Source organism: Etheostoma spectabile, chromosome 23 (assembly GCF_008692095.1).
Source record: "Etheostoma spectabile isolate EspeVRDwgs_2016 chromosome 23, UIUC_Espe_1.0, whole genome shotgun sequence".
NCBI lineage: Eukaryota > Metazoa > Chordata > Actinopteri > Perciformes > Percidae > Etheostoma > Etheostoma spectabile.
This window is the reverse complement of record NC_045755.1, coordinates 23,577,644-23,588,924: the sequence shown is the minus strand read 5'-3', so window position 1 is coordinate 23,588,924 and position 11,281 is coordinate 23,577,644. Positions and strand designations below refer to the sequence as shown.

The 11,281-nt window shown below is 41.6% G+C and overlaps 1 protein-coding gene and 2 non-coding genes across 3 annotated transcripts in view; 2 read left to right on the top strand and 1 right to left on the bottom strand.

The window, feature by feature from the left end:
- Window positions 1-293: 293 nt before the first annotated feature.
- Window positions 294-11,281, top strand: part of LOC116673482 (uncharacterized) — a 31,885-nt gene continuing 20,897 nt past the window's right edge. Inside the window, exons 1-2 of the mRNA XM_032505837.1 lie at window positions 294-696; window positions 9,138-9,147. Coding sequence (XP_032361728.1) covers window positions 322-696; window positions 9,138-9,147 — 385 coding nt within the window. The 5' untranslated portion in view covers window positions 294-321. The remainder of the gene's footprint in view (window positions 697-9,137; window positions 9,148-11,281) is intronic.
- On the bottom strand, window positions 5,460-5,531 carry trnaq-cug (transfer RNA glutamine (anticodon CUG)). The gene has a single exon. It is a non-coding gene; the product is annotated as a tRNA-Gln (tRNA).
- trnap-cgg (transfer RNA proline (anticodon CGG)) lies at window positions 8,414-8,485 on the top strand. Its single transcript has one exon. It is a non-coding gene; the product is annotated as a tRNA-Pro (tRNA).

Genomic DNA, 11,281 nt, shown 5'->3' with positions numbered 1-11,281 from the left:
TCGCAATCTACGCGTGCAACGGACGCCTGCTGTCGAGCTAACGTTAGCCGCACACACACACACACATACACACACTGACAGAGAGCTGATGCTGCAAAGTTTCTCCGATGATGAGATAAAGAAGTCGGAAAAAGTGACAGCGGTGTCAGTGGGGGCGGGGGGGGGGGGGGGAGTGTATCTGAGCTGGGAGGTGTCAGGGGGGGGGGGGGGGGGGGGGGGGTATCTGAGCTGGGAGGTGTCAGTGGGGGGGGGGGGGGGTGTAGAGTGTATCTGAGCTACGTGACTGACAGCGGTGTCAGTGGTCCTGGACCTCGGAGCAGAATGGCTGCAGTCCCAGAGCTCTCCTTCCTGCTGGTCTCTCTCATCAGCAGCATCCACGCAGGAGAACACATCTTCATCAGAGAGGAAGGAGACGACTACACCTTCACCCCCCCCAAGACCACCTCCTGCCTGATCTCCAGGTCTGTTGGGGGGGAGAACCTGGTCCTGTGGAACACCTCTGACCTCTGGTCCAACCAGTCCTCCGTACCTGGACCCCTGAAACAACGACTGGTCAGCGATGTGGAGACTTCTTCTTACAGGATCCTCAACCTGACCCAGTCCGACTCCGGCCCGTACCGAGAGGAGTGCTGGACCGAGGGCACCGTAACCCATGGCAACAACATCACTATCATGGTTTGTTCTTCAATAGATCAGGACCTTATCTCAGCGAGACTCGGAGAAACAGTGGACCTGCCATGTAGGGGACCAGCTGGTCATCAGGACGTCCTGTGGTTCAAACAGGACTCTGGATATGAGCAGGAGACATGGAGCAGAGTTTTTGGGGACAAGACAACATCAGAGATGGACGATGTTAGAGGAAGATACCAAGTGGTGACAAACTCATCAGATCTTCGTGTTTCCAACGTCACGGCAACAGACTTTGGACGGTTCAGATGTCTGGTGATGGACCAGCAGCGGTGTGTCAGCGGTCGGACTGTAGAGTTCAGCCCATAGTCTGAGACGATCTACCGCTCAGTGGGGGAGACCACCGTGTTGCCGTGCACCGTCGCTGACTCCACTGATGAACAGCCCCCCCGCTGGTCTAACAGGATCTCCTCTGACCTAGGACTGCTGAACCAGACTGATCCTTCAGTAGACCAGAACTACTCGCTGGTGTTTTCATCTCTGATGTTAAATCACTCAGGTCGGTACTCCTGTAGAGTCTCTATGAGACAGAAAGTGTATTATCTGGTGGTGTGTCCCCCATTTGCCCCCCCCGCTGTAGAGCTCTTCTCAGAGGGAGATGATGTCACTCTCAGGTGCACAGGTAGGAGAGAGGGTAGGGGGTATGATTGGTTCATCAAGTCAGACCGAACAGAGGGAAGAGTCTTTAATGTAAGGTCTGATCAGAGCATGAGCAGAGTGAGGAAGGACTATCGTAACGGGACCCTGGTTATCTCTAATGTCTCAGTGGGGGACGTGGGGGGGTACTGGTGTGTAGTTTATGACCAACATTACCATTGCATGTCCACAGAGAGGACGGTGGTGGTCTACGTGGAGCCCTTTGGGGTCTACTCCACCTTCTTCAAAGTGAGATGCTCAGTGCTCAGCGTCCTGCTGCTGATGCTCTGTGCTGCTGTAGTCGCTGTGAGGAGACACACACACACACACACTTAATATGATAATATAAATACAATAATATATTATTTTAACAAAATAAAAATCTTGTGAAAATGAAAGAATATAATAATAATGATATTATTATTTAATACTGTTATAATAATATATTAATATATAATAAGATGTATGTATTTATAATGTATTATACATATGTATATATATTAAGTTAGTACATATATATATATATATATATATAATATATATATATATATATATATATATATATATATATATATATTGGTACATATATGGTTTAATATTTGGGAATTCACTTTTTAACTTTACTGTCACCTTAGAGATTATTACTAATTGTTTTCATTTAAATGCATGTGTGTGTGTGTGTGTATATTATGGGATGTTGTTTATTATCTCTGAAGGAATATGAATTGTCTTTAATGCATTTATAATATGTTAATATATGTTATATGTATCTTGCAGTGTTGTTTGTGTTAAAATGTGTTATTATATCTTAGTCTGTATCTATAATCTATCGTCTGAATAATAAACATTATTAAAAATGAATGTGAGTAGAATGTTACTTGGCAGTTCTAGAATGTTAGGTTGAAGTTCTAGAATGTTAAGCTGCCATTCTACAATGTTAGCTTTAAATTCTACAATGTTAAGCTGCAGTTCTAGAATGTTAGGTTGAAGTTCTAGAATGTAAAGATGCAGTTCTAGAAAGTTAAGCTTTCATTCTAGAAATTTGAGTTGCAATTCAAGAACAATAGGTTGAAGTTTTAGAATTTTTACAAGTTGCGTTCCCAAAAGGTTGCTCATAGTCCTAAAAGGTTACATTGTAGTTCTAGAATGGTAAGCTGCAGTTCTAGAATGTTAGGTTTAAGTTCAAGAATGTTAAACTGCAGTTGTAGAACAATAGGTTGTAGTTTTAGAATATTAAGTACAGCCACATTACATGGTGCAGAACACAGGGATTCCCACTCTCTAAAACACCACCACCCAACGTGGGCCTCGAACCCACGACCCTGAAATTAAGAGTCTCATGCTCTACCGACTGCGCTAGCCAGGTACTTTCTTAAGTCTTGAGTTGCGGTCCAAAAATTTAACTTAAAACTTCTGAAATGTTACAGTTCCAGAATGTTACTTGGCAGTTCTAGAATGTCATGTTGAAGTTCTAGAATGTTAAGCTGCCATTCTACTATGTTAGCTTTGAATTCTAGAATGTTAAGCTGCAGTTCTAGAATGTTAGGTTGAAGTTCTAGAATATTAAGATGCAGTTCTAGAAAGTTAAGCTTTCATTCTAGAAATTTGAGGTGCAATTCAAGAACAATAGGTTGAAGTTTTAGAATTTTTATAAGTTGCGTTCCCAAAAGGTTGCTCATAGTCCTAAAAGGTTACATTGTAGTTCTAGAATGTTAATATTCAGTTCTAGAATGTTAGGTTTAAGTTCAAGAATGTTAAGCTGCAGTTCTGGAATGTTAAATTGCAGTTGTAGAACAATAGGTTGTAGTTTTAGAATTTTAAGAGTTATGGTCCTAAAATGTTACTTACAGTTCTACAATGTTATTTGTAGTTCTAGAATGTTAAGGCCATTTTCCGCGCCACAATGCCAATCAAGCAGTTCCACGCGTGCTCTAGACTGTTGCGATTCGACGGCCGAGCCTCGGACAAACTGGCGGCCGTACGAGAGGTGTGGGACGAGTGGGCGCGGCAGCTGCCTCGCCTCTACAACCCGGGCGTCAACGTGACGGTGGACGAGCAGCTGGTGCCCTTTTAAGGTGTTGATTTGTGTCTTTACGCGTGGCACATGCAGCTCTACACGGGCAAGCCCGTGAGCGGCACGCCCGAGAGGAATCTGGGCTCCCATTTCCATCCGGGAGTCTTCCCAAAAGGATTAATAGAGATAAGTCTAAGTCTATCTCAGAAAAAAGTTTTAAAAAATCTGAAAATCTTCAGGGGATGTAGCTCAGTGGTAGAGAGCATGCTTTGCATGTTTGTTTTTTTACTCACTTAATGCTGGTTACAATATTCTAAAATCAATGCCAGAGAAAAATGACAAAGTGTGATAACATTTTTTAATAAAGTATTGGCAGTTTTTAATAAAGTATTGGCTTTTATCTTGCCAAAGTTTTTTTTTCCAATAACATTAACAAGCATACTATTAGTTACGGTGCCTGTGTTTGTCACGATGTGGAGAGCTGCTACTTGCAGGTGGTGTTGCTGAGTGGTCCAAGGCGCTGTATTTAAGCTCCAGTCTCTCTGGAGGTGTAGGTTCAAATCTCACCACTGCCATTTGCATGTATTACATAGCTGGAAGCCAACCAATGTGATGTCTTACAGCTGTGTCATTTGGCCTGAACTTGGTGAAGTAACTAGAATCATCCATCAATCACCTTCAATGAGATTCAATGATTGGTGAAACCTTCCTTTCCAGCACTTTGGAGTAGAAAATCAACAAATAATCATGATCTCCATATTGATCAAAACATTTGTGAATATAACTTTGGCCATAATTGTGTAGCCCAAAGAGATCTAATGTTTTATCAAACCAGGTTGGGCAAGTAACCTTTCTGCTGACTTCTTGTAAAATAAAGCAAGCAACATCACTCAAAGAAAGCTACTGCAATGGCTGGGAATCAAACTCAGGTCAACTGCTTGGAAGGCAGCTATGCTCACCACTATACCACCATCGCTGGGAAATGCAAGGTTCACTTCAAATCTTGCAATACATCTGGGCATTGAGACTGAAAGTGCGCTCTATCTCTGAAAGTCCCTCCAGAGGGGTCCTGTGTTATCACATTTACAAGAATGGGAAGTGTGTGTGTTTGTTAGCTCCCTTTGATAGCTCAGTTGGTAGAGCGGAGGACTGTAGTGGCATAAAGCTGAAATCGTTAGGTCGCTGGTTCAATTCAGATGGACAGACGATCCAAAAGCATAATACTTCTTGCCGAGACATAACAAGAAACAATAAGAAGATGTGATGGAGAAAGAGTTAAAGAACATTTGGCATCCAGGGCCAAATGTTTTACCATTTCATCCACTACGGGCCCCTAAGGAAATGTGTGATTGTGAACTCTTGTTACCCATAGCAACGACAGCTAACAACAAGTGGAAGTACTTCTCTCTTTTTGTTTAATCGCCACTATACGGCCCAGTTTAATCTCGGTGAACTTTGCGGAAATCCTGCAAACAGCAACAATGACTGTTTATCTGTGTGGATTTTAAAATCTATCTGTCAACCCCGTCTGGCCCGTATTGGATGGAATTATGTCAATTTGCGCTTTTTATCTGTTATACATAACAACCTGGATGCAACAAAGAACCCTTTTCTCCTGTTTTGTACACGACCCATAGTTTTACAAAACAAAAGATAACTTTCACTGAATCCCTCAGTTAAATCACAGCAGTAACTTTACATGTGTTGACAATAAAGATGCTCACAAAACACTGCAGTTGCAATTGCGTTTCTCGTGCACTTTCATGTCCTCTTATATCCAATATCATGTCTCAGACATTAGTTTGAGATGAGAACAGCAGTTGTCAGAAGTGGGACTTAAACCCACGCCTCCAGTGGAAACTGCGACCTGAACGCAGCACCTTGGACCGCTTGGCCATCCTGACTGATCCAACAGAACGTTCAGTAGGACATGTTTAAAAAATTATAATATAGTGAATTAAACATGTCATGCTATAGTAGGTTCTCAGTCATCCATGTCACAGTTAACAAGGGAAGGTTTACAGTCTAAACGACGAAGGACATTAAACCTGTAAGCTTACTTTAAACTAGATGTGGAAAGTTGAAAGGTTGATCTTTTTCACCTGTGCTGTGGCTTAAAAACAGGTTCCACTGAGATTTGAACTCAGATCGCTGGATTCAGAGTCCAGAGTGCTAACCATTACACCATGGAACCTTCGAGAGTCTTGCAAGGGTTTGCTAGACAGTTTCTATCATAATAGCCACATGTGTGCTTTTGAAGCCACACAACAATCACAACGAAGATGAAAAAGCAACAATTATTGGCTAACTTAAGTCATTTAGTTAGCTAAGCGTTTAGAGGAAGTGGGAAAAAGCAAGTCAAGAACAGGTTTTAAAGGACTTGCCACAGACAGTGAATACAGCAGTAGATGTGTCTACTGTGTACCAACACATGGTAACTTTACATCTCTTTACAATAAAAACAAAACACTTTACTTGCAATTGTGTTTCTTGCGCAAATTCATGTAATCACGAATACAAAGAACTGATAAGTTCTTTATTTCTAATATCATGTCTCAGACATTAGTTCCAGATAAGAAAGCTAGTTGTCAGAAGAGGGATTTGAATCCACGCCTCCAGTGGAGACTGCGACCTGAACGCAGCGCCTTGGACCGCTCGGCCATCCTGACTGATCCAACCAGTACTCAGTAGGACCTGTCTCAAAAATTATAATATAGTAAATTAAACATGTCATGATATAGTAGGTTATCAGTCATCCATGTCATAGTTAACAAGGGAAGGTTTCTCAACTGTCAGCCCAAATATGTGGGCGTTCATTTTTTACACAGAAAGGGTTGGACACAGTGTCCACTTCCCCACCCATATCTGACAATTGAAAGCTGTGGGGAAAGGGGGGTTCCAAAGCTAATAGACCATTCAACAAGCAGTTCTGATGCACTATACTGGCCCATTCAGGATGAGCACTGTATACTGTGACTGCAGCAACACAAGTTCAAATTTCAGGAATCTCCAAATTTTATGGTGATTACAAGACTGAATACAAAGTGTGTATCCCCCATGTAACTCAAAGCCTATCACTTCCAGTCAATACTGTCAAATTTGGAGCTCCTTCCTATTACATTAACAACCAGGTGACCAACATACTGTTTACAGTCTAAATGGCCAAGGACATTAAACCTGTAAGCTCACTTTAAACTAGATGTGGAAAGTTGATAGGTTGATCTTTTTCACCTGTGCTGTGGCTTAAAAACAGGTTCCACTGAGATTTGAACTCAGATCGCTGGATTCAGAGCCCAGAGTGCTAACAATTACACCATAGAACCTTTTGGAGCAGTGGACGGGTTTGCTAGGCAGTTTCTTTCATAATATCCACATGTGTGATATTAAAGGCACACAACAATAACAACGCAGATTAAAAAGCAAAAATTACTGGCCAATATTTGATTTTAGAGACATATATTATGTCTATATATAGGGGCATTGGTTGCATACAGCTCTCATTTAATATAGGACCGTTAAACCAGATCTTACTACAGACCTTCCTTGGCTAAATAGCAATTCCCATACCTGGAGTTGAACCCGGGCCACCTGGGTGAAAACCAGGAATCCTAACTGCTAGATCATATGGGACTGACTACACATTCATAACAGGGATTTCAATCCATAGTCTGGCTGGAAACAGGCCTTCTCTTGAACATGAAGGAAGAAGCTTCTTAAGTTTTTTCTTGAAGCTTTTGAGTGTTCTTTAGGTTTTATACCATATTATACCATATTTTATATATGACCTCAGTGGTCCCCTAATACTGTAAGTATAAGTAAACACCCCCCTATGTTAAAATAAAGGGGGCATAAGTATACACCCCCCTATGTTAAAATACAGGGGCATAAGTATACACCCCCCTATGTTAAAATACAGGGGACATAAGTATACACCCCCCTATGTTAAAATACAGGGGACATAAGTATAATTCAATTCAATTCAATTTTAATTCAATTTTATTTATAGTATCAATTCATAACAAGAGTTATCTCAAGACACTTTACAGATAGACCACACTCCAGAATTTACAAGGACCCAACAGTTCTAGTAGTTTCCTCCAGAGCAAGCAACAGAGCGACAGTGGCGAGGAAAAACTTCCTTTTAGGCAGAAACCTCGGTCAGACCCAGGCTCTTGGTAGGCGGTGTCTGACGGGCCGGTTGGGGTTAGAATGAAGAGTGGCAATAACAAAAATAGAAAAAATTAGTAGTTTGTAGCAGTTCTTTGTAGTAGTTCATGGCATAGCAGGACGCTGTGCGGCATTACAACCCCCCTATGTTAAAATACAGGGGCATAAGTATACGCCCCCCTATGTTAAAATACAGGGGACATAAGTATACGCCCCCCTATGTTAAAATACAGGGGCATAAGTATACACCCCCCTATGTTAAAATACAGGGGGCATAAGTATAACTATAGGGACTATAGTCCAATACAACAACTGACTAAGTTCAGTGAACAGATTAAAGGTTAAAGGACTTATGTGTCAACAGGATTTGGAAAAAACGGTCCATGCTTTCATCTTTAGTAGACTTGACTACTGTAACAATGTCTTTACAGGACTCCCTCAATCGCTGCTGATTGAGTGCTCACTAAGACCAAGAGACTGGATCACATCACTCCAGTTCTGAAGTCTTTACACTGGCTTCCTGTACCTCAAAGAATTGATTTCAAAGTACTTTTTCTAGTTTATAAATGACTAAACGGTTTAGTATACTATATATAAAATACATTTCTGATCTTCTACTACACTATGACCCCCCCCCCCCCCCCCCCAGACCTCTCAGGTCATCTGGGACAGGTCTGCTTTCTGTCCCCAGTGTCAGAACTAAACATTTTACCAAAATTCAATTTCCAATTTTGGTAAAATGTTTTGCTTCAAAAGTAGTCTTTCGTCCACTATAGTCAGAAAGCCCAATCTGGTAGTGGAGCCATAAAAACACTACATGCCAAACAAACTACTTAACAATTACCTTATGCGTCACGGACTGATCACATTTACTTGATAGAAAACTGCTAATAGGATGTTTTTTTATATTGCTCGTTGGTCTAGGGGTACGATTCTTGCTTCGGGTGCGAGAGGTCCTGGGTTCAACTCCCAGACGAGCCATGAAGCAAGGTGCTGTTCCAACCCTAATCTGTACTTTAAAATCCAGTTTATTGTTAAATTAACCCAGATTAGGAGCCAGCACAATTGTAGTACAGCATGTTGGCAATTTTTCATATCCTGCTTCAACTGCACGCTACAGAAACAACTGAGAAAAAATATGAGGAACGAACAAGCAGGACATGGCTCTCCTTGTTCATTGGTCTAGGTTTATGATTCTTACTTAGGGTGCAATAGGTCCTGGATGAGACTACTTTATATAGAAGTGGAGGCATGGTTATTATTGAATAATCTTGTTTATTTATTGAATGTGATGGAAAAGAGAGTGTCATACGTGACGCAAATTCATCAAAATACTACTATCACTTCTTAGCTTTCCAGCCGCTGCATTTATCAACGTACGATCATTCTTACGCTCTGATTGGTGTGATACGAACGTTTCATGAATATCACGTAAAGCCTGTCGTAAAAGGATTTCTGCGCTCATATCTACCCCACCTCTTTTTTTTGTTTTTTGTTATGTCTTGGCAAGAAGTATTATGCTTTTTGATCATCCGTCCATCTCTACATCAGAATCCTTTATTGATCCCTGAAGGGAAACTCTTGAAAAAACTTCTCCTTCAAGCCAGATTTCAACCAGCGACCTAAGGACTTCAGCTTTATGCCTCTACAGTGCTCCGCTCTACCAACTGAGCTATCGAAGGAAGCTAGCATATACACATGTACTTCCCATTCTTGTGAATGTGATAACACAGGACCCCCCTGGAGGGACTTTCACTGATAGAGCGCACTTCCAGTCTCAATGCCCAGATGTATTACAAGATTTGCAGTGAACATTGCATTTCACAGCGATGGTGGAATAGTGGTGTGCATAGCTGCCTTCCAAGCAGTTGACCTAGCTTCAATTCCCAGCCATCGCAGTAGCTTTCTTTGAGTTGTGTTACTTGCTTTCTTTCCAAGAAGTCAGCAGAAAGGTTACTTGCCCAACCTGGTTTGATAAAATCTCTTTGAGCTGCATGATTATGGCCAAAATGATAACAACAAATACTTTGATCAATATGGAGATCAAGATTACTTATCACAATTATTTGTTGATTTTCTACTCCAAAGTGGTGGAAAGGAAGGTTTCACCAATTGTTGAACCTCAGGTTAACAAGGAACAATCTCAGCAAGGTGATTAATTGATGATTCTAGTTACTTCACGAAGTTCAGCCCAAATGACACAGCTGTAGTATATACATACACCTTTGCGCGTGCCCGCGAGGAGGGGGGGTCAAAATTGCCCACTACAAGTACACTTTTGCGCGTGCACGTGGCGCTCATGCATTTGACGCGCATGGATCTGATCTATTAGGGAGGGGTTCGAAAATCGCCCACTATAAGCGTACCTTTGCGCGTTCATGTGTTTCATTAGGTTATAATTTATATAAAGAAGAAGAAAGAAGAAAAAGATGCTAAGTGAATGTTTTTAAAAGTTTCACTGCTAAGCCTGAGTGATTAAACAGTGTGCTTATCTGTGTTATGGACGGTAGTGGTGTGTGTGTGTGTGTGTGTGTGTGTGTGTAAATACCCTGCTAACACACTCTTCCCTTTAGCATTGTTTTTAAACTTTAAGGGATTATGTAAGCATGTTATTAGTCTGTGTACGTTTTCTAGGAGATAATAATTATATTACTAGCACTACCAGAGATCTGCTTAAGTGAAGCTGCGCACGCAGATTATCAAATCCAAGTGGACTTTATATAAAAGAAGAAAAAGACGGTAAGTGAATTATGTTTTTAAAAGTTTCACGGCTAAGGCTGAGTGGTTGAGGCGAGGGAGAAAGCGCCGTGTGCATGCTGGTGCAGCTCCTGTGCGGCTGTGTGTAATCTAGTGTTTAGCAGCTGTTGAGATGAAACCGTGGTTTAAGGCTGTTTGATTAAACAGCGATGCCACTTGTATGTGGGTGTGTGAGTGTGTGTAAATGGTCTGCATGTAGTAAAGAGTGCGAGAGAGAGGATTTGACCCACCGATGGCCTGCCAGTGTAACAGTGGTTGTAAATACCTCGCTATGACCTGAGTTCCGCACCAGAGTCGAACAAGATGTTTAAATGAAGCCCTGGTTAAGGCTTGTTTATTCTGAGCGCTAAAGGGTGTTTATCTTAGCGGCAGGGGTCTCGGAGTTGAAGCAGATGTCAATGAGTTAGTGATGGGATGAGCTCTGGGAAAAGACCTCAGAGCCTGTGATTGCTAGGGAAATTAGTTATGCTACCTGCGGGGTGCCAACATGTGTTTTCTTCACCATAGTCCTTCCCATAGGGTATAAACAGAGACCATGTTTATACAACTAAATGAAGACACAGAGTGTTAAGCGTTATACTGCTATGTGCTTCTCAATGCAGTCCTTTCCCATGGCATGTAAACAGAGCCTCTGCTTACACAGCTAAATGAAGAAACAGGTGGTTACAGCGTGGTAGAGACACTCTCTTAGCGGCCACAGAGCTTGTTTTGATACTGATTACTTTGATGTAAATATCCCTTTTATAATCAAGAAAACAGTGCATGTGGACTCCTGTCAGCACTTTATCTAACATGCCAGTACTGTAGCTAACGTACAAAAAGCAGCAGGGATGTGTTTTTCTAGGAGATAATATTATTTGTACACAGAATCAAACAGAGAGCGGTTGATTTTCCCCGCGAGTGTCGCAGAGTGCGTAGCTTGTCAAAGTTAGGGGAAATAACTGTGAGTAGCCTAACGTATCATATTCAGTAAATGAAGCTTCACAGTGTGTTGAGGTGATTAAACACTTATGGTGAAGG